The sequence below is a fragment of the Anarrhichthys ocellatus genome, unplaced genomic scaffold (assembly GCF_004355925.1).
Source record: "Anarrhichthys ocellatus isolate YVR2014 unplaced genomic scaffold, GSC_Weel_1.0 scaffold4, whole genome shotgun sequence".
NCBI classification, from domain to species: domain Eukaryota; kingdom Metazoa; phylum Chordata; class Actinopteri; order Perciformes; family Anarhichadidae; genus Anarrhichthys; species Anarrhichthys ocellatus.
Genome location: NW_022280034.1, coordinates 2,130,369 through 2,153,358, shown reverse-complemented (window position 1 = coordinate 2,153,358; position 22,990 = coordinate 2,130,369). Strand labels below are relative to the sequence as shown.

Sequence of the window (22,990 nt, the reverse complement as noted above, 5' to 3'; positions counted from 1 at the left end):
GCACACGATGGAGAGAGTTGGACACTGAGGTGCTGCTGATGCTTATTTTAAGCACAAAGGAGGATACCTGATGCCTGTTGCCTCGCCTCCTCTCTTCCTCACCTCCTCCGCTCGCATCTCCATGGGCGGGACTGAGACGCGAGGCGAGGAAAGGAATCGAGGAGGCACAAAATCGGGAAATCAGAAATCACCCCTAGTTTCAGGAATAAACGCACGACATCAGCAGAGAAACGGCTCTCTTCCAGAAACAGACCAGAGGAAAGTCAGTGGGCGTAACAACTTGTAAATATAAGTTAGATTATCCTGTAGGTCTGTTTTTAGATGTCTTCAAGCTTTAGTCACAACTCAGGGATTGTGTAAGTGCAGGAATAAGAACAAGAGTCCTATAACTTCTAGAGGTATAACTTCAAAAATGGCTCCATCATCATAGCTAAAAGTGAGGAAAGATCCAACTTTGATCACCTCCTGAGTCTTTATGGCTTACCCCCCCCCCCCCCACCCCCCCCCTTCAGCAGTCATTTATTATTCAGCAGCAGAGAGCTTGGGGGAGAGCCAGGTACACTATTAGACGGATAACTCAGAAGTGGGACATGATGGCATCACAGACTGGAGGTAATCCTGGCTCCTCCACCTGAAAATATTCCGGCTCGTCTCCTCCTCGCCGCTCTCATTTCGCAGCACTTTCCTTCACTCTGGTACCTTTCAGCACCTCTTACCTTTTTCTCAATATTCTCTCTCTTATACATCTTTTTCTACAGACTCTCTTTATTCCTCTTTTCGCCACCCTTTAACTCTTCCTTGAGCCTCCATAATTTTGTCCTCAACTTTTATTTTCACCTCTTTTTCTCGCCTCTTTCCCTTCCCCTCTTATCCTCAATCCCTCCGAGTAAAGAGGAGATACTTTTGGGAGCAAGTGAGCTTGGACTTGCATGGCATGAAGGGCAAAGACACACAAAGGGACCCCATAGGGAGGAGGAAAAAATTGATTTTCCAGTCGGAGAGGCCATCCAGTGGAGGACTAAGTCTGCCCTCGGGGCTCTGACCAGCTCCTGATGGGAAAGGCCAGCCGATGACCTTCAGACTCAACGAATCATGTTTATTTTTTATTCAGAGATGAAGTGTTCTATTGGTTTTTAAAAAGGAATACCAGAATGTTTATTTGGAGGCAAGCTTCGGCCCCGACGTATCAGAAACGTGTCAAAGATGTGGTTTGGTGTACCCGGTGGAAGGTGTGTGTGTGTGTGTGTGTGTGTGTGTGTGTGTGTGTGTGTGTGTGTTTCTGTGAATGTGAGCCTCAGCCCGTTGGACCTTCACGAGGAGCACAGCGCAGCATCCCCTCTGGTGTTACTGTGAGATGGAGACGCTCAGAGAAAGAGACGTATCACAACACAAACACACACAGAACCATTGGCTGGCCGGCAGCCATGACAGATGGGGAAGTTCAGTCCACAGATAAGGGGCAGGGGGGGTGTTGCCATGGAAACCAGCATCAGCGCTACCCCTGAGCCTCTCCACTCTGCATAAGCCCGAGATACAGAGAGGCGTCTGCAGAGGAGAGTGCGGCGTGGGCAGCGGGAGCCGGCTGTTTAGGACTTGTTGTTGTTGCGCAAGGAGTCGGTGTCGTCGGGTTCACGACTCGGTTCCTCGTTTTAGAATCGACGACGGTGTTTATGCAGTTAATGGATTTGTTCGTGGGGGACAAAGGCGGCCGTTGTCTGTAACTGTGTCAGTGAGAAAGTGTGTCACGACGAGCACTTGACTGCACAGAAAGAGATGCATGTGGATGTCCATCCCTCCTCTCCTTTACATTTACTCTCTCCACCAGAGAGCAATTATCACATCCGTCTTCACATTACATGTTCCTCTCTCTCTGTCTTTCTGAACAGCAGCCATTTCTGCCTCTTTCTCCTCACTCTTTGATTCCGTCATCGATCCTGTTTAAGAGCAAACGAGGCAAAGCACCCGTCGGCCTAGAAAAGGGTCTAACTAGATGTGACAGGCACTAAAAGCCAATCCAGTCCGTCGACGCCATATGGATCATTACTTCAGCAGCCCTCCTGCTGGATTTCTTCTCTGTTATTCATCTTCAGTTTTTCTGTGTGTGCTGAAACCAGGCGGCAAACTCTGAAGCCGATGCTGAAGTGTCTTAAAGCTGCATTCTCTCTAGTGTCTCTCAGTTATGATGCTGCGTGAGACCAAAAATGATTTATGTCCGAAATAGCCTTTCATCCTTTTGCTCTCTCTCTCTCACACTCGGGTCACTAATGGATCCGCATATTTTATTCCTGTGCATTAAACTATGACTGAATGTAATGTGAAGCCACCGAGGCAAGCTGCTTACACGCACACATTAGGGTGGCAGTAATATGAATAAACTGTTTATTATTATTATACGCGTTAATGTTAATTTCTTGATGTTTGCTTTTCACAATGTGCTGCCTCACACCTGCCAGTAACTTTCCTTTCTTTGGCTCTTTCCGTGTCTGCAGTGAGAAGAGGAAGCTGCAGGTGAACGTATCGAGCCCCATCCGGTGCAGCATGAGCGGCAGGAAGTGCACGGTCATCGTGGAGCCCAAGATCAACCAGTCGCAGCCAGACTTCACCAAGAGCCGGTCTGGTTACATCCTGGCTGTTCCTGGCAACTAAAACAAGCCAAATCGAAGAAGAAAAACAGTGACAGCTGATTTCAAAACCAGGCCGGGATACCGATGATGATTCACTTCTTATTTGCAGATCTGCTGACGATGTGACGAGTTAGATAGCAGCTCTGTAGGAGGATTGTGGTAATTAAATCCTCAAAAATGCAAAGAACATGCCAAATTTGACCTGTTTTGTAGATTTATATGCAATGCTACTATAAACAGGAAGTGTACAATATACGCCTACATGCAAAACTGTGTTCGCTAAACAGGGTTTTTGTGGGGGTGGGGTGGGGGGGGGCGTTAAATGCACCAAAGTGGAGTTCTTTCTTTTTAAAATCCAAATTTGAAATGATTTGCTTTGTGCAATATTTACTTTATGGTAGATGCAATATGGTGGTAGTCAAGGTGACAGGAGATTATGCGGCAACTGTTCTCTGAACCGCTGATGTTGTGTAATAGGAAACAAATCCAACGGCTTTGCAGGAATTTATGGTGCGTGCAGCTCCCTGTGTAGGAGCCCCATCTAAAGTGAAGCATGAAGTAAGATGATATTTATGTATGTACGACTGATACGTAATCTAAGGAATAATAATGTTATTGAAGACTGACCTACCTATGTGGTAAATGAAAGGAAACGCAGCCTACACTTTTGAGTTTGTTCAGTGTTTACAATCACATATGAGAACAGCGATATTGTGATTCAGTGGTTCAGTCGGTGTCTGAGGCACAAACTCTAAATCCATTGATGTTGAGCGGGATGTGTTGAGCATATCCTGAACATCGCAACCTGCTAAATGCAAAGATCTATTAATTTAAACCCTGCTGTGTGTGCGTTTTATAATATTCCAATACTGCTTGTATATTAAAGGGTAGAATATAATTCATGTGATGGCACTTATACTGCATTTAGTATAGAAAGAGAACTAAAACTGAATAACAGAAGGCAAATATGAAGACGATAACCAAAGCGTTTCTTTTTTAGAGACGTATTTTGAGCTCATATTCTCCCTAAAATATAAGTTTTTCAGCAAAGTGTTGCTGGCCAGTACTGTATAATCCCACTAGAACTCCAGCTCCCCGAACATCGTCTCGTTTTTGCTGCCTTTGTGTTGAGTGAATAGCCTAATGACTTGTAGTGATCCTTCGGAGTCAGACTTCCATTTGACAAACATCCCCTTCATTAGAGAGAGAGAGGGAGTGTATGAGTAGGAGTGTGGGAGTGTTGATTAGCTCTCCTCTTCTCCTCTCCTCGCCCGAAGGAGTGAAGACAAAAGGGGTGAGACGTTTGGGATCAGACCGCCGTCCTAGTTTACCTCCCCGTTGAATGATGGGAATGACTTTTTCTGGACTGTTAGGAGACTCATTTTTCATCGGCTCTCGCTAAACTCCCTTCGCTGTTCTCGAGCCAAATCCCACCAATCAAACCATCGGCGCTCAGAGATGCTTTGTACTGCTCTCACAAGCTGTCGGATGTTTTGAGAGTTTTCACTCTTGTTTTTTGTGCCAACACTTAACTAAAGTGTTGGCGCGTTACAATATGTTCTTTATCCAGCAGTTTGCAAAAAGAAAAATGTGTGGCAGCACAGAAGCTCATGAGATAGAGATGTCTGGCTTCACACTGTGTTTAATAATAATATCCATCCACAGATTGAGAACATACGGCATATTGTTTCTTTTGTCTTTTAAAGACAAATAACCAACCCAGTTATTCTCAGGTTAAAAAAACTGTAGTCCACAAACCGACTGCATCAACTTCTTATAAACAAGTCTATGAAATAATTACTTTCTCTATTAATAAAGATCATGTGACGTGGTCGAAAGCTCTAGAACAGCAAATGATAATAGGATTGTCGTGATGGCGTGACAGTAAGTGTCACAAATTCTAAGAATGAGGAGACGAGCGCTATATCGTCTGTGCTAAGACCGATTAAAGAGTACTTGGCTGAGGAACGACAGACCGGGGTTACGAATCGGAGCTCCCTCGGTGTTTGGCCTAGTTGAAGAAGCAGACAGTCGGCTTTACTTCAACTTGTTAGCAATCACTTTAGCCACAGTAGCACGGCGCTCTAATCGTGTGTATGTCTGAAGGAGTCCTTTATCTTAATTAGTTTGCATGCCCCCCTTGTCTTTTGAGGAAGCAAATCTCCATTCTACCTCGCAGCTCTGTGGTGGCTGACCTTGTCCCGTCGCTTTGATGCAGAAGAGAGTTGTTTGGGGAAACTGGTGCATGCATAGTGTGTGTTAAGGAAGTGACACACACTATGCATGCACCAGAGCCTGGCTCTGAGCTATGGAGCTCAGAGCCAGAGGTGTGTGTGTGTGTGTGTGTGTGTGGATTATAACGCTGCAGCTCTCCATATCCTTCAGCATGGTAATCTCCCACAGGGCTTCTCCTCTCCTCTCTGCTCTGCTATTCACCGCTCATCATTAGGATGGACTCCGTGTCACTTCTCACTTCAGCGCTTCTCTCTTTCCCTTTCTCGAGGCAAAAAGGGGGGTTGGTGAACAAAGCCTCGCTTGGCCTCCTCCTCTTCTCTACTCCCATGCGTTCTCTCTCTCCCTCCTCCTTTTCCACTTTCCTTCCTCCTGTCAGATCACTTCTCTCCTCGCCCTGTTTGTCTCACTGCACCGTCCTGCAGGGCAGTGAAGGTTTTTTTCCATTTTTTGTTGTTGTTTTCCTGCTTTCCGTCCTGTGCCCAGGAGGCGTGGAAATACAACCGTAAACTACACCAGCAACAGAACAGCAAGTTGAACAATAGGAGTATCACGTAGCAACAAAAAACGAAAAAGATGAGTATGTTAACCTCAATACTGTGGTTCTACATCTTAATTGTTCTCAACAAATTCCACTGAAAAGACCAAAACCAACACTACGCTGTGTCGCAATTCAGATACTTACATTAGTAGAGTTCTATGTAGTACACTGTGTACACAAAATACTTGCATACTGCATGAAAATTGACAGGGTAGTGCTGTCTCCATAAAAATACAATTCAGTCCTTTTTTATGTTTTCTGTTGTGACTGTTGCAGCGGGCTAACTTCCATAAACTAAACCGATTTACGGCAAGTAAACTAGCTAGCTAATTAGTAGCCTTTTTCAGTACCAAATCATGACCGATAAATTAACCCAATGAATAATACTGATGTCTTCTATCCGACAACAGTAAAGAGTATTTGTTTTGTGCGGTGTTCACCAGTGCAACTGCGACCGCTGCTGCAACCCTCCCTTCCACTACAAAGCCAAGATGGCCTCCCTTTAGGGTGATAAGTGTCCAGCGGTCCACACGCAACTTTTTGACCCTTTATGAGTACACGATCGGGATACTCGCAGAGCAATGCATTTTTTGCCACACTTGTCAGTATGAACGCACGTATGCATTCAAAATAGCAAGCGTAAGTACAGAAGTATGTGAAGTTGAGACTCAGCGTTTGTCTCAAAACTTTCTAGCTTCTCTGAGCTGCCTGTGGCGCTCAGCAGCAAGCTCACTGGTTCCTACTGACGACGTCCATCTTTAAAAACGGCTCCCTTGGCACTGAGGTAGAACATGGCTCAGGCTTTGATACACACAATGCTTATGAGAAATAATACGTATGGAATATCATTAGTTTTATCTTTTAATTTTGTTTTTTTTGTGCTCAAACCAAATCAGCGAAGTTTACTTTTCCATTTTATTGATTATCAGCTTTACAGCAAGTGTAAAAAATCACAATCCTTTCCCTAATTACTCCTTCATAAATGGGCATAAAAGAAAGGAAAATAGGAATGTTAAGACTAGGAGTCTTGTGCCATTGTGTTCTTTCCTTTCCTTTTTTTCCTCTATTCTTCACAACACTCTTTTATCAAGCCCGACCATGTTAGCCAAAGGGTAACAAATTTTCTTTTGCATAATTTATTCCATACTCTGTGGCTTGGCGCAACATCTGTACGTATACACCATTAATTCAGTATGTGCCTAATTTTATACTTGGTTTATATTTTGCATATTTGTGATTCCCGTAAATATCCTGTAATATCCAGACCAAGTCTAAAGGGAACTTCACTGTTGTAACACCTGTTTTTGTGCAGATGTATTCTGTATAAATGCAGTTCATGCATTCCATGATGTTCCACAATGAAACGTATTTCATTAATCATTTCATTAATAAATGTATTTGCATCAACAGCTGCTGCTTTTAGTCATTTTCTGAGCTGGCGTGTGGGTGATCAGATAACACTGAAATCATTAGTCTGGATATGGTGCCAGGACTGATGTTGTGTTGACTCGAATGTTTCCCCGAGGCCAGCCGTACTCCGTAATGTGTGACGTGGAGATAGCTGAGTAGAGCTCATCGTTAATCCACCCACTAACAGCTGTTGATGACGCAACGGCTAAAACTCCTGCAGTCGACATGACAATGCCGCTTCCCACTGCGTCAGCCGTCACCGGTGACCTCAGCAGGGGTTTATAATCCACTGGTTGATGGATGACTATCTGCTGCGAAGAGTGGGATGACTGGGGTTTTTTCCCCCACGGGGCAGTGGCTAAGTAAGACGGCACTGACTGACCCAGTGGTGAAGTAAATGTGAGTTAATGGACAGAGTGATTTGCAAAGAGTGAACTGACCCAAACTAATCTGTCTGTGTGTGCGTTTGGAGATACAGCCCTGATTCCCAACCAGGAGATACTTCTGCAGGAAAGACTGTGAATAGACATCTTTAAAGATTATCCACATCTTTTGTTTAGGAGGAATGTAAACACACGTGTAGGATTACAGATTGATGGGATTGATGATATGTTTATTGTTACAATTATCAAACTGCCAGCCCAGATACGGCCCACAGCATAGAGACCAGCCTCCCACCAACCCGAGCTATTTGTAAGCTGCTGTGATGGAGAAGTTAGCAATATACCAGTTAGCCAGCGAGCAGAGCAGATGGAAAGGATTATTTCTGTCAGATTGCAGGAAATGGAGATAAGTATAAGAATACGATAAATGTTAGTACATTCAGTTTTTACACCAGCTGTTAGTAGTATGAATGCAAACAAAATGTCCCTTCTCTCACTTTTGCTGTTATTTCCAGTGTAAAGGTGAATAGGGTAAAAAATGTAATAATAATAGATAATTATCTTATATGTGCTAATTTTCATACATTTCCAGGACATACATCTGAACATACAGAACATTGGATGAAGCCAGGTTCAAAATTCTTGTTTCATTTTGTTGAAATATTAAAGTCAAAGGTTTGTACAGAGGGAGTTATGGATATCTCTTTGTATCACTCCATGAATCAGAAAATACTGTCGACTATATAAAGAAAAACATTTTTTGCCATTTTTTATTAATAGAATGTTGTATAAATGAGTCTCTGAATGCTGTGTGAACAAACCCCTCTGTGTGAACCTTCAGCACACAGAGAGGAATGAACATGTACAGTTTGGTGTATGTAAGAGCTGCTGAAGTGGAGATTTCTGGATCAGAGTCTGAGAACAAACTCATTTAGAGAAAACGGCCTTTAAAATATTTTTCATAAAATTAGACATTTAGAAGACACTACAGGTGAATAGGGTAGAATAAATAACTAATAGATATCACCATGAAACTTCCACACTAGATTACTTACGTTCAGGATTTTTTGTATTACAAGTTTTCTGAAATGGTACGTTTCAATATGCAAATGAGGTGTTGTCTAATGCTGACTTTTGGTGAATTTTGAATGTTTTATTTTCACTTATCTGAAAGAAGACTCAAAATGCACCTGTTCTTGCTTGTATTGTCTCGCCTCAAGGTTTTTCTGGGGTTCATAGTTTTTCCCTATATCCAAACTGAGGCTCTACGGATAGACGGCAAATATGAAATGTGATCATGTGAAGGTAGGGATCGAACCAGCAACTCTAAGATTATGTTGGATTGAGATGCCCTTGAGCAAGGCCTTTAAGTTAACCAGGTGTGAATTTGTATAACTATTGATGTTCCTGAGTGTTCAAAGTGCAGCTACATCTGGAGGCACAAAAAGACAAGTGGTGAACGATCAGTGCATTTTATTTTTCCATCACAGTACAAAAATAAATTAAAATAGGCAGAAACTAACTGAAAAAAAGTTTCAATTACAGTAACAGCTTTTTTGTCTTTTTCAAAAAAAGAACATTTTTATTGAACAGCATCGACACCCCTCCCTCCGAGTCCTAGTTCAGTACCAGCGTGGTCGGTGTATGCTCCACGTCCATAAGAAAACATGTCACACATTCTTCTGTACAAATAAAACGCGCTCATTCACTCTCTCTCACACACACACACACACACACACACACATGCAGCCATCAAATGCTTCCCTTTTTTTAAGTTGTTTGCCACTGTTTCGTTTTTTTTATCTACAAAGTACGCAACAAGATACAGAAAAGAATTTGACAGAAATCTTTAACTATCACTTGAGTCTTTTTTCATAATTCATAAGCATTTGAAAGTATTTTCTCAAACAACTACTCAATGATGCAAAGTGGGGGGGGGGGGGGGACAAATGGCACATTTCAAGTGAATCGAGGGGGGAAGTGGACAGAGAGATAGAAGATGCGGGGTCTCTTCTTGATGCCCTTTACCCCAATGCCCTGCTTTGTGTTCTGCCACAGCAGAAGCCCAATCGAAAGTGCTTGTCCCCCCCCCGCTATTGTGCCAGCACAAACACTCCAAATGAACTTGCTCTCACTGATCTAACTCCACATGGGTAGCCACAGTCCCACAGCAGAGGAGGCCACAGGTTGTGACCGTCAAAGCTGCACGTTTTCTCAGATTCACACTAACTCCGCAGCAGAGAAGCAACAAACGTGACAGAAGCCTTTTGTTAGCACGACCAGTCCGTTATGCTTGTTAGACAGATTTTCAGAACACTGCTAAAGGAAGAGAGCGTGCATTATTTGTCTACAGAGTGCTGCAGGGATGACGTATTGTCGTAGGCCAACCAGGGAGTTAGCATCGCGCGGGTTCCCATAGCAAAAAGCCAATGGGATTTTTCAATTTTGGAATTATTGCTGAAAATTAGCTCTGTAGCAACGTTTGAAATCATTAATTTATGTTCATCAAGATAATCTCCACAAATCAACAGCACTTTATGATTTTTGAAGCATAAATGCAATCAGCAGACGTCAAAATCTAACCTTGCGCACATTAACACGGTCTCATGACTTCACCACTGAGCTAAAGTCGGACTAGTGTTCTAGTGATGACGTTTAGTTGTCTAGTTTAGTGGCCACTTGTTAGCAACAGGCGGCAACTTCCGGTTCTGAAAAGTGACGCCAATGCCGAAGTGTCTTAAAGCTGCATTCTCTCTAGTGTCCATCAGGGGGCGACTCCTCTGGTTGTATAGAAGTCTATGAGAAAATGACTCTACTTCTCTCTTGATTTATTCCCTCAGTAAACATTGTAAACATGAGTTTATGCTCTCAATCTCTAGTTTCAAGTCTTCTTCAATACAGCATGATGTTCATTTAGTACATTATGGTCCATTTAGAGTCAAACAGACCATAAAGCAGGGGATGCTTTAGGGCGGGGCTTACTGTGAGATTGACAGGTCTCTACCAGAGCCGTATACAACGTTTCTACGTCACTCCTCCGCAGTCCAAATATGGTCACATCCGTTCACTGGTTGCCAAAAACCAAGATGGCGACGGCCAAAATGCCGAACTAAGGGCTTCAAAACATCAGTCCACAAAACGATGGGTGACGTCAGAACCACTACGTCCACTTCTTACAGTCTGATGGTGAGCAACTGCATAGGAGGGATATTTACCGACGTATTTTCATGTCGTAGAGCAAAACGTTAAAATCTTTTCAGCTTGTGTTAACTACAGACCTTATTTCAGGCATCTAATCAAAAACACATTCAAAAAACCCATTGACTTCATGATGAGGGAACCTTAAGTGCAAAATGCTGATTTCTGGGTTTTTAGGACTCATTCCTGCAACACACTCTATTGAAATGAGATGTGAAAACCAGGAGAAACATGTCTCATACATTTCTGGATAGAAATACTGTAGATAGAAACTCATCCCCTCTGAAACATGAACTGCAATTGCTCTGCATGCGTTCTGCTTTGGTTGCCGTTGCACACTGCAGCAGCTCATTTGAGTCAGGTGGTTTTCTATGATTGAACGTGTGATCGTTCCTGTGAAGGTTGCCTCGTCTCCTACAGGCTCTAGATGAGTGTGACATCGCCTCGCATTTGATTTACAAGGAGGTGATGCTGACGGATCATCTGCAGTGATGCTGAACATTGAAATAATCTTTCTCTGTCTGATATGTGGGACAGCAGGTCGGGTCGGCTCCTTTGTGATGTCTTTTAAGGGCGTTTTCTTAAGTATAAGTTCAATGATGTGTTCTGTTAAGGTGTCCTTGATGACGTGACTTTGGTGACGGTCAGATTTAACATAGTTTTTTTTAAATTAGGTATTTATTGATAAATCACTGCAACATTAATTTGCATAAACCAGATCAATCTTCATTCCCACCAAAGATAAGCACGCCTACATCTCTTCGTGTCCTTCCCTTTTCAAAGTCTCTCCTTTCATTTACATTAAATGTGCCTAAATAAATACATAAATGGCAATAAATTAAGTGTCAGTAAGTTAGTTAGTAGAAGATGAAAATCCATCCCATCATTCAACAGCTGGACAAACAGTACAGAGTTCTCAGACCTGTGGGATTTTTCATCAACGATATGGCACTGTTTTAAACATTATCTATGCTGAATCATAAGCACAAAATCAAACGTCATTCCAAAACTCGACAAAAGTACAAAAAGAATTTCCCTGGTAAACAAATAGCCTATTTTAGCAAGCAGAGCTAAATAAACTAGTGTCACTTTGTTCACAGCATTCTCTAATGCAGATGCAGTTGGTTTACAAATCAAGTAAAAAGAAGAAAAGTAACAGTTGTTCCTTCCCTCCCGGATAACGCTGTAAAATTGCATGGCACACGTGCAAAACATTACATTTCTAAGTAAAAAAAAAAGAAAAAAAATAGAAGAAAGAAATCAAAGAAAACTTGTTCCAGAAAAGCAATAAATAAGCCGCCATCGGTGTGAGCCTCTGGTGGAGTAAAACATCCATTAACTTGTTTTATTTTTTCGTCTAGATGAAAATAAGTCGGTCTCTCTGAACACACACAGTATGACCACTCATCATACGTCCTCTGGCTGTTGTAGTCCCACAATGAAGTGTTTGCCTCTTGTCCGTCCAGTAGAAGTCCTGTTGTAGAGCCACAAACAGAAAACCCACGAAAATATGGATCCAGCATCGATGGCCCCTGCTGTTCTTTCAGATATGCATTGCAGCAAAAATAAACGTCCAGTGGTATCCGCGTTAACGGAGAGGACATGGCGTTCCAAAGAGCCAGAGTTTGTTGCAGCCGGGAGGGGTGGGGGGGGCGCCTGTTCATCCGTAATGCATGAAGAAAGCCAGGCAGGCAATGGCCCTCACCCTCCTGCAGTATAGGCAGTGCACATCACATCGTCAGACAGTCAGAAGGTCACCGGTAGGCTGCCGCAGCCTCAGTCCTCTCCACATTCATTGCTGTAGATGTTCTTCCTCTTCTAATGTCTGTCTTTTTATCTGAATTGTTTTGTTTTGTGTGTGTTTTTCAGTATTTCATATAGATATATATCTGTATGTTAGCAAAGGATTTACCCAAGTCTGGCATTTGTTGTTTAAATATCATTGTCAAAAAACGCTTTCATTCTCAGGTTTACAGAAACCCATCCTTTGCTCCTTTGAAAATAGAATTTGGCCTTGATAATATTACACGTCTTTAAGAGGCTGCTTTTTAAACCCTATGGCCCCGTATTTAGGTGACGGTTACAAATGTTATCCCCCAAACTTAAACATTTTAAAACTATGACAATCACCGAGCCTGCTGCCCCCTCTGGTTATAAATGTCAAGTACTTCCTAATTGGCCTCGTCCCACTTCAGTTTGGACGATAATGAATAAATAGCATCACAGATAACCTTTCAAACTTATCAAAATGCCAGACTGGAGTATGCCCCCCCCCTCCCCTGACCCCTCGCCCTCCCCTCCACCCCTTCCCCAGCATCCCCTCACCGGTCCAGGCCAATGAGCAGGCGGCTCCTCTCCTCCTCCTTCTGGCTCTCGTTCTTCAGGTCGGCAAACACCTGAGTGAAGTAGTGAGGGTCGGAGTTGATCTGGAGCATCTTCGCGCTCATCAGGTTGATGATGGACAGGCAGCGGTCCCAGAAGGTCTCCTTGGAGCTCTCCACCAGGAAGGGCTTGAGAGGGTAAGAGATCTCGTTGCCCATGTAGGAGTAAGACAGGTAGAGGCAGGTGAGCAGCACGGCCTGCAGCTCGTGCTCCGTGGCCACCTCGGAGGAGACCACGTCCCGGCACAGCATGTAGACAAAGACCACGTTCGCCGGGGTGATGAATCCCTGGTCCTGCCAGCCCTGGAGCAGCAGGGAGCGGTCCACGCTGCGCAGCCACAGCACCGGGTCGGTGGGTGACAGGTGTTTCAGCCGGTAACAACGGCGGCACAGGAACTCCCCGAGGCAGCGCAGCAGCTCGCTGGTGGAGGCCTGGACGATCACTCTCTTGGGGGTCCCGGGGGCCACATTGGAGTTGGTCAGAGGGGCCTTCTTGATGGACGACACTGTGTTGTTGGAGGCCTTGGTGAGAGCCGGGGTGCTCTGATCCTGGGTGAAGGTGGACAGGTTGGCGCACGACTGCGACTTCTTCAGGTTTTCATTGTTCAGTTGGGTGACATTGTTCTGGTAGTTGCCGTTGGGCTGCACCTTCTTGGAGCCTTTCTTCTTGGCCGACACCGCTACGATCCGCTTCCACGGGAGCACGTTGATGAGCGAGTGGCGCTTCAGGTTCTTGTCTTTGGCGTTCTTGCTGTTCTGGACGGCCGTGTAGTGGCCCACGGTGGCCGGCCCATCCTCGAAGAGCGCCGCCTTTCGGTAGCTGGGTGACAAAGACAGCACGGTTCCCATGGTGACTGTGGGTAGGCGTCCAGGGGCTTCAGCCGCACTGGGTCAGAAGAGGGTCTGCCAGGGGAGATCCGGAGGGTCTCAAAGCCTCTATGTGCTTCTGGGAGCTGGGAGTCCTGGGCTACAGGCTGCCGCTGCAGGGCCTGGGTAGAAAACGATCCTGTGAACGGCTCTCTGAAGGGATAACGATCACCTCGACTCAAACCGTCTCTGCTGGATTTCAGCTCTCTGTCTGCGTCTCCTGATGGCCACTGCTGGAAGCAGAAAAGATCAATAATCAGAAAATAAATAACTGGTGAAGCATCTCATACCTCTAGATTATCCATGGGTGTTTGCAGAAAGCAAAAACAAATATTTGACATATTAAATCTTTCATTCAGCATACATCAGATGATATCACGGATATCAGCTCTGTAATGTTCTCATGAATGTGTGCCTGAGTGGTTTATCTGACCGTACCTCAGGCTCATTAGCACTATTGATCTGACTCAGTAAGTGGAATGGATCAGCATATAGCTTATACCAATTAATTCAAACAGTATAGATCCCTCCTTGCTGCAAGTGATCAATAAGCATCCTAACATATGTTAGTATAAACCTGCAGCAGATTACAGAGAATACAGAAAGAAACAACAACTTTTCATATGAATTCTACTCCACATTGAATTTAATGTGGTGAATTCATGAACGTTTCGTAACGAGAGAGCCATATTTCATGTGCAATGGCCGACGAATCAGAGCGAACCATGCGCCACCCCTCTCGCTAAAATGGAAGACATAAACACCTTAATAACAGGTGAAGGTCGCGTGTGGTACACAATACAGCACGAATCCAAGGTCAAACAGTTCCCCAAACATTAAAACTAGATCATCAAAGAGACGTGTGATTATTTCTGTCGAGCGATACATTTTTCCTCCTCGCTGCGGCACAAACACGACTGTCGACGGATCCACTTTGCTCGCCTGAGCGCGAGCCGAGCAGCGCGAGCCCTCATTCCACCACCCTGTTATCAATCGGATTCATCGACGGAGGAGAAATTCCACAACACGAGCTTTTAATGTGACTTCACTGGGTGAAAAATCAGAGGACGCATCGGTGCTGCCTGCCGTGTGTGCTTGTGAGTTGTGTACATCGGGTGCTCTCCGTGGTGCTGAAACCGAGCGTCTGCGTCGAAATGAAAACGCTGGCCATGATAGGCGGTGGTTGGTTTAGAAATGAAGGAAATCCTCATCTGTCCCTGTAATCCGTTGATATCTCGCAATATATCGGTGCATTTAGCTGTCTGTAACGTTACATCCACATTTTTATCAACGTATTGACATATTTTCCTCAATGCCCATTATCTGCTTTCAAATATAATGGATTCACAAATCTGAACTCCTGCACCAGCACCGATATGTTCCAAAAAATGGAAAGAGACTCACCAGATCTCCTGCTCAGTGAGATTATAATTGCGCTGTAACGATGGTGCTCCGTGTTTTTCTCTTACAGGACGCGATTAAAAACACAAAACCATCTCCGAGAAAAATACATGCAACAAAGAAAAAAATAATCCGAGCCGAGGCACCCTTAAAAAAAAAGAAGCAAGCGTTGGATGAACACGCCCGGTGTCGGCGGTGCGCAGACGATGGGAGGCAGTTGTGGAATGGATGCTCAGATGAAGATGTGCTGCTGGTGCTCCTGGCCGCGAGAGATGCGGATGCTGCGAGGGCTGATGTTGTCTTGTGTGACTGGCTGACTGTGTGTGAGGAGCGTTGACGCAAAGGCGGTGGTGGGGCGCCGCTCTGCGCTCGGTGTGCGCGGTGAAACAACTCCGCCTATAGCCGAACACACAGGAGGCACACATGCAAACATGAACCCAGTGAACTCCGAGAATGTTTTTCTCTTCATGACACCGTTAGCGACACTCCGATCAACGCCATTTATCAATAAGCGCTGAAGTGAGTCGATGGTTGTATAAGCCTGAGTAGCCTATAATACCTTTGCATCAGATTGTAGCCTACCATGTGCTTTTACAGTAATCTCATCTGTATGTTCATGTAGGGGTATTTTCTTGTCTGTGGTAGTCCATTATGAGAAATGGTCTGACCAATGCTTCATTTAGCCGTTTGGGAAGATATCGCTGCTTTATTTATCCATTATCAATATGAATGTTGTTACCCTTTTACAATTTATAGGCTATTTTTCATTTTATTGTCCGAAGTATTATAATTGTACCATCCTATATTGATGCTGCAGTTAGCCTGAGGAGAGTTAATGTGTTTTTACATGCTTTCCCAGCAAGAATACATATTTTAATGGAATTGTGTCACATTATCATGAAAACTATTGAATATTGGCACAAAATATTGGCTTTGGAAAAACACGAGTGGCCTGCCTCTGTGATGATTTGCATACTATAAGATTTAAATGCATGATTCTTAATTACGTTGTCCAAAGAATTCTGCTTTTGGGACAGAGCTTTGAAGACAAAACAATTGTTTACATTCATATATCTAGTTTAATTGCATGCAGAATATAGATTTTTTTTTTATTCTAAAAATACCCTATTAAAGGCATAATTCAAAGTATATTATCTATATTCAGTAACGTTAGGTCTAAAATAACGTTTTAAATACATCATTAACACTCCTTTGAGCATCTCCAACCATTATACACCTAGTTTGTCCTATTACTGATAATGAAAATGACTACTATCTAATTTATGCATTTATGTGGTTAAGTAAACACACATACAAATCATCTGCGTACGTAAAGGAGCGTCTAAAAAGTGTTTACAACCCATTTCCTAAATATGACTACATTTCCCATATACCTTTAAATCCCGGCATGCAAAGTCCTCGCTGACGTCACGATACACTAGGTAACGTAGTCTACGGACGTAAGATTTCATTCAAGGCAGCATTTGAATAAGGAAGATGGCGGCCGCAGCAGTGGTTGAGTTTCAGAGAGCCCAGTCTCTCATTAGCACGGACCGCAACGCATCAATCGACATTCTCCATTCAATAGGTAGGTGTTGGGCCGAGGTTTTAGAGAGACGGACACTATTTATCTGACCAACCGTATTTAGCGATTTCTCGGTCAGTGTTAAGCGGCGATGTTAGCATGCTAGCTAGTGCTAGTTAGCATGTTAGCTTAGTGGCGTTCAGTAGCAAAGAGCCGGTGGTGAGCCGTGCTGACTCACTGCTGAACGGTGGTTAACGGCAACTGCTAGTGGATGTTAGCTCGTTAGCAGCTTTGCTAACTTTAGGCCTGGACGTGAAATATGTTGTGTAGTTATTAGTAATGTTGTGTTTTTGAGTGTTAAGTTTGGTCATTGACAGCTGTTTTCTAAGCTAACTACCACTAGCTCAACTGAGGACTGTCATTTTAGCATTGTGGCTAACGTCTTTAGCTTGTTGTCAAAAGCCTTTGACCCTTTTTTCGTCAACACAGTGAAAGGCAGCTCTCTGACAGTAACAAGAACTTCTACTTATTGTTGTTATTAATAATGGGACATGTGTTGCTAATTGGCCAATGTTTCCTTGTGTGTCAATGGTTGAGCATATTGAAAATTGCTTTACTTTATAACGTTACTGTAAACAGGTCTTATATTTCATATATTGCATCACGGTGCTCAAATTGCCTTTTGTCACTTCAGCCCACTAGCTGTCAAGTTGTACGGTTTCACACTTTATTTCCCTCAAGTATTAATGTCGTGACTAAACATTGATTTAGTCCTCAGTAGTGGGGTAACATTAAACTAATGTATGATCAATTTGACAGAAAGGTATTTAAGTTTTCAGAATCTGAACCGTTTATTTGCCAAAGTATGTTGCACAGACAAGGAATGTGACATGGTGGATGGTGCACAACATTACACAATCAACACAAAATACAAGACCTGATTTAAAAATAGAAACTTATAGAAATGTACTATGAAATATACAAATATGGTAAATAAACCAACAAGATAAGAGTATATTAAAACATTTTGATAAAAAGCTGATTTGCTGCTTATCTCTGCTTTGTATAGTTGTGAATATAATATATTTTGTGTTTGGACTGCTTGTCGGACATACAAAGCTATTCTACGAGAACATTGTGATCTGCGTTTTTCCACTATATGTTTCTTGTAGACTAAATAATAGCTACATAAAACTAATTTGTTAGTTGGATCCATAGTTGTCTGATTGGTGCGCGGGCCCAATATTGAGTAATACTGAGATGATGTAAATACAACGGATGATGTAAATACAACAGATGATGTGACATAATGATGTGACCATAAACCTGGACTGAGTCAGATTGTGGTTTCCAAAGCTTAAATAGTCCAGGACTCACATTAGTTACATGAGTGTGTCACGTTGCCTTCCAGACAGTTTTACACATTGCATCCAGCGAGGATAACATTTTTAATTGTTTTCTGATGTCAACCTGTTGCCTTTCTTTGACAGTGAGGAGAGATTTCCAAGAGAACGATGAGGAGGCTGTCAGGGTTAAAGAACAGAGTATCCTGGAGCTGGGGACACTCCTGGCCAAGACGGGACAGGCTGCAGGTAACGCTCAAACTTTGATGTCATATGTTATGTTATGTCATATTTATACATTCTAAGACATTTCTTATGTTTTGTGTCTGTCTCCAGAACTCGGGGGTCTGCTGAAATTTGTGAGGCCTTTTCTGATTTCCATCAGCAAGGCCAAGGCGGCCCGGCTGGTCCGCTCTCTGCTCGACCTGTTTCTTGACATGGAGGCAGCGACAGGGCAGGAGGTCGAGCTGTGTCTTGAATGCATTGAGTGGGCCAAGGCCGAGAAGAGAACCTTCCTACGACAGGCTCTGGAGGTATGGAGGTCGATGATACACTTGTGTGTGCTACCAAAGAGAATACAAGTAGCTTAATATGCTATACCATATTTCCCATCACTTGGGTGTTTTCTAAAAAAACAATATCGGCATGCCTCACTGCTAGAATCTGACAATAGGGGACATTTTGTCCCTTCTGGCGACCGTCACTCCTTCAACTGTGAACAGCTCATGTATAAGGTAGAGGAAACCTGCAGTATACAACTGGATATCACTGAGCTGCAGTTTCATGACATTGAGTCGGTAAAGTTATCAGGCTATTAACGTTTTTTGCGAAAATTTATAGCGCATCAATTATGCTGTCACAGGTTTATTATTTGCATTGTTTGACACTTTGATTGCAGATAAGGCAGAAATATTTGATAAAACCACAAACAGCAGATTTATTCGCCCTCTCACCCAACCTTAGTTAGCGTTGCCATACAACCCCCTTTATGATTAATGATAATGAAAACAGAAGAGATATTTCCAAACATAAATAGCAGCTGTGGGAGGGGTCAAGTTCACCATGTCCTGACTCATGGAGTGTACACGCTGTGATTGTAGTGGAGCATTAGGTTGTTGGTATGCAACTCACTACTGTGGCATTACTTGAGATTAAAACCAAAGGCAGACTGGAAACTTGATAAATGTGATGAAGCAAAGTTGTAAACTTGCCGTAAGAAAGTAACAACGAGAGATGATTGTAGAGCTACCACACGGCCATCTATGATGATGTCACCCTGCTGTAGCAGCCAAAAGGACTGACAGCAGGTTCACGCTCACAGCCAGGAATATCTGCAGCTTTTGGCTCAACTACAAAACCCAGGAACAACAAGATTCTACAACAGTTCTATGAGACTGTGGCATGTACAAATGATTGAAAGCTGAGAAGAGGGACGCTCTTCAGACCGGCCACGGTTTGCCTTAGGACACACAATATGAGTAATGTGATGGGAATAAAGAAAATCACGGCAAGCTTTGAGCTCAGAGAGAAGTCCTCATGTACTTAGATCCACCTTAAAACACTGTTTTGAGGAACAGCGGTTTGTAGACAACATGATATCATGTTGATAAATGTAATGAAGCGTTATTTTTCCAAAGCTTTGGTGGTGAGCATCAGGTTTATGTGTCACCCTCCTAAAAACAAACGCCGAAAGTTTCTTTTCAGATTCACTATTTTGCATCTTTTAACGAACATTTCTGCCTCAGCGGGCAGTAATGTAATGCAGCTTCAGAATGCTGCATTTCAAGTATAATGATCTCTTATATGCACGTTGGTGTTCCACCTTTGAGAACAGTTGGTTCACCTCCCGTCTTTGGCACGTTCTATAAGAAGCAACTCCAGGAAATGTAGGACGTGTCTGTAATTTAGCACGTTCTTCCAAGAAGTGTGCGAGTGGCATTTCAACATCTTGGCGTTTGCGATGCTTCGCTTCCTAACGGTTGACATTTAGAAGGCACAAGCTAAAATGTATCTATTCCATCATGTGGGACAAAGTGTCGGAAATATTTTTTTTTTGTGTGTAAAGAATGATAAAACCATGAAAGAACAGCAGGTTTTATGTTAGCTTCTATTGTTCAGGGACTGAAGAAGAACATTATTAGCTATATCTGATACAAAACATCTCTTCTCTTTGTGTGAGATTCATGTTCTTAGTACATGGTCCACAACAATTCAATGTTACAAAACCAAACCTTGTTTTTAGAATAAAATGTTTCGAAGCTGCTTTCTGCTTGTCTAAATAAATTCTCTCTTCTTTCAGGCACGACTGATCTCGCTCTATTTTGACACCAAAAGATACCAGGAGGCCTTGGCGCTTGGTGAGTGTTTAGAGACAAAACATTTGTATCTTTTGGTAAATGGCAGCTTCTGTCTTCTGCTTCAGAGACTTAACGAGAAGGCCGGCCAGGTAGCTTATAAACAAAAGGTTTGCAGTGCAGTTAGATGCGTTTTTCTTAGAAGGAGAGGAGAAAAAAGGAGCACATATCAGGACTATAAATGCTGTTTAGTGTTGTACAAAGTTATTGCAACAGTGAATGTGCATGACATTATCTCTCGTTCAGGCACCCAGTTGCTCATGGAGCTGAAAAAGATGGATGACAAAGCTCTTCTGGTGGAGGTTCAGCTGCTGGAAAGTAAGACGTACCACGCTCTCAGTAACCTGCCCAAGGCCCGCGCAGCCCTCACCTCAGCCAGGACCACCGCCAACGCCATCTACTGTCCCCCCAAGCTCCAGGCCGCCCTGGACATGCAGTCAGGTCAGACGTGTTCACGAGTCTCACTTCCAACGCTTACCGGGGCTCAAGTGTGTGTGGGGGGGTTTTACATACAGTTTTAAGATGGGTTTATTTAATGTGACACAACACTGTCCATGAAGCAACTCCTCTTCTCAACAGTTGCTTTAAAAAGACATTTGTGGTGTGTTCTGCATTGACTCATTTTATGCTGACAACCATCTCAAAATCACACAGACCTGTGGTGGTGATGGTATCGTGGTTATTATGACTCCTGGCTAATTCTTCTGACAGCATTTCTGTTAAGTGTGGTTTAAACATTTCTTCAGTCACACAGCAGCTCCAGTGTTCGTCTCCAGCCCAGCGAGTTCCTCCAGTTTTTGTTGGTATTTCACAACATCACGGTGGCTGGCGCGGTTTGTTTTGGCCACAGATGATTAACCGTCATGCTGCGTCATCTCTGTTGCAGGAATCATCCACGCAGCGGAGGAGAAGGACTGGAAGACGGCCTACTCCTACTTCTTCGAGGCCTTCGAGGGCTACGACTCCATCGACCATCCCAGAGCCGTCACGTCGCTCAAATACATGCTGCTGTGCAAGATCGTCCTCAACCTGTGAGCAGTGCTTCAAAACTTCACCGTTTACTGTTGCTTTACTTCCATCACTTTCACATCAACGTGGTTCCTTTTGAGTCTATATATGTTGTTATTAATGTTTCTGTTACTCGACTGTTACAGACCAGAGGAGGTCCAAGGCCTGATCAGTGGGAAACTGGGTCTGCGACATTCTGGCCGACAGGCAAGTACCATCATTTTGTACTCGGAGCCGACTGGGCAGAGCAGGGAAGTCATTTGTTTAAACATTAGTTGTTTTTCCTGAATATCGCTGCTGTCAAAAACCAATTTCTGCCTCTTGTTCACAGAAACAATGTTCTATTTTTGTTGGATTTTGTAATGTAGCCGAACAGTGTTTAGGTTTCTTTGTGATTACTTCTTGTTCTGTCTTCGTCTCTTAGTTTCGTGCTGCTACACGATGTATTTGAGGTGGTTTCTGTAGAATGTCGTTAATCTTTTTTGCCGTTGTCCGTCCAGACAGATGCAATGAAATGTGTCGCCCAGGCCTGCAAGAACAGATCATTAGCAGACTTTGAAAAGGTAAGAATCAACTACGTGTTCAAGGATTTACATGCAGATGAAGCAAACCTCCAATTAGCCTTTCTGCTCTACTGCTCCTATTGCATGCTGGGTACTCTGTGACTTTTAGTTTAGATGATTGTACCTGCTTATAATGAGCCAAAACCTTTCCTCCAAGTGTTGCTCAACATGTAACGCATTTGAATGGAGTTTTTGCAGTAAGCTTCCACAGAAATATCCTGACTGTTGGAGTTGTGCGTCTTCCAGGCCCTAACGGAGTACAGAGCCGAGCTGAGGGACGACCCCATCATCAGCACTCACCTGGCCAAGCTGTACGACAACCTGCTGGAACAGAACCTCATCCGAGTCATCGAACCCTTTTCCAGAGTACAGGTACGGACGTACTGGGCATGTTATAATGGTATTATTCAGTAGAACCATGCTGCGTTTTATTACCAGGTCCTAAATCTTTCTTTTCCCTTGTTCCCTAGCATTTTAACAAATATTTAATCTCTTTCTCCTGTTTTCAGATGGAACACATATCGGGTCTAATCAAACTGTCAAAGGTATGTATATTTGCAGTTAACCAATTCTTCCTTAGTTTTAAAATCATCATCATTTATATCTCTTTAAAATGTGGGTTTTATTATCTTTTCTTCTCTTTTCATAGGGTGATGTTGAGAGGAAGTTATCACAGATGATTCTGGACGAAAAGTTTCACGGTAATTGGTCTGATCCGATAAAAAGAAATACCAGACGTGTGTACTTCACAGGCAGATTAAGAGTCTTCAGTGTACTGTGATATATTCCTGTGCAGGCATCCTCGACCAAGGCGAAGGTGTCTTGATCATTTTCGAAGAGCCACCGGTGGACAAAACATACGGAGCAGCCTTGGAAACAATTCAGAACATGAGCAAAGTCGTGGATTCACTTTACAACAAAGCCAAGAAGCTCACATAGGTAAAAGAATATCTAAATATATATATAATTAAGAGAAAACGCGTTGTTTCCTGCTCGTTCTTCAGTCTCTACTAAATGGTTTGTCTCTCGTCCTCAGAGCAGATTTCCGCGGCAGTGCGATGGAGGATCTGTGTGGGTTTGACCAGCGTGAGTAACATTTTAAGAAGGGGACGAGGGAGAGCATCGAAAACGTCCCGCAAACTGCAACAAACAGGATCCCC

The 22,990-nt window shown here is 43.4% G+C and overlaps 3 protein-coding genes across 5 annotated transcripts in view; 2 read left to right on the top strand and 1 right to left on the bottom strand.

Annotated features, from left to right (window-relative positions):
- Positions 1 to 6,806, top strand: part of myo1d (myosin 1D) — an 81,383-nt gene extending 74,577 nt beyond the window's left edge. Inside the window, exon 22 of the mRNA XM_031844023.1 lies at positions 2,490 to 6,806. Coding sequence (XP_031699883.1) covers positions 2,490 to 2,646 — 157 coding nt within the window. The 3' untranslated portion in view covers positions 2,647 to 6,806. The remainder of the gene's footprint in view (positions 1 to 2,489) is intronic.
- Positions 6,807 to 10,254: 3,448 nt separating this feature from the next.
- cdk5r1b (cyclin dependent kinase 5, regulatory subunit 1b (p35)) lies at positions 10,255 to 15,379 on the bottom strand. Of its 2 annotated transcripts, none has more exons than XM_031844025.1 (2): positions 15,041 to 15,379; positions 10,255 to 13,869 (listed from the first exon to the last, which is right to left on the bottom strand). In XM_031844025.1, the coding sequence occupies exon 2, from the start codon at positions 13,616 to 13,618 to the stop codon at positions 12,710 to 12,712; it is 909 nt and encodes a 302-aa protein (XP_031699885.1). In that variant the 5' UTR covers positions 13,619 to 13,869; positions 15,041 to 15,379; the 3' UTR covers positions 10,255 to 12,709. The 2 variants fall into 2 exon arrangements, with proteins under 2 accessions (XP_031699885.1, XP_031699886.1); XM_031844026.1 differs by having other exon boundaries at positions 10,255 to 13,866.
- A 1,147-nt stretch (positions 15,380 to 16,526) lies between these two features.
- Positions 16,527 to 22,984, top strand: psmd11b (proteasome 26S subunit, non-ATPase 11b). Of its 2 annotated transcripts, none has more exons than XM_031844155.1 (13): positions 16,527 to 16,625; positions 18,053 to 18,154; positions 18,242 to 18,438; positions 20,205 to 20,262; positions 20,506 to 20,700; positions 21,146 to 21,290; positions 21,414 to 21,474; positions 21,768 to 21,830; positions 22,077 to 22,202; positions 22,340 to 22,375; positions 22,480 to 22,531; positions 22,627 to 22,769; positions 22,872 to 22,984. In XM_031844155.1, exons 1-12 carry the CDS (start codon positions 16,535 to 16,537, stop codon positions 22,767 to 22,769), a joined length of 1,269 nt encoding a protein of 422 aa, XP_031700015.1. In that variant the 5' UTR covers positions 16,527 to 16,534; the 3' UTR covers positions 22,872 to 22,984. The 2 variants fall into 2 exon arrangements, with proteins under 2 accessions (XP_031700015.1, XP_031700014.1); XM_031844154.1 differs by having other exon boundaries at positions 22,867 to 22,984.
- Positions 22,985 to 22,990: the final 6 nt, after the last annotated feature.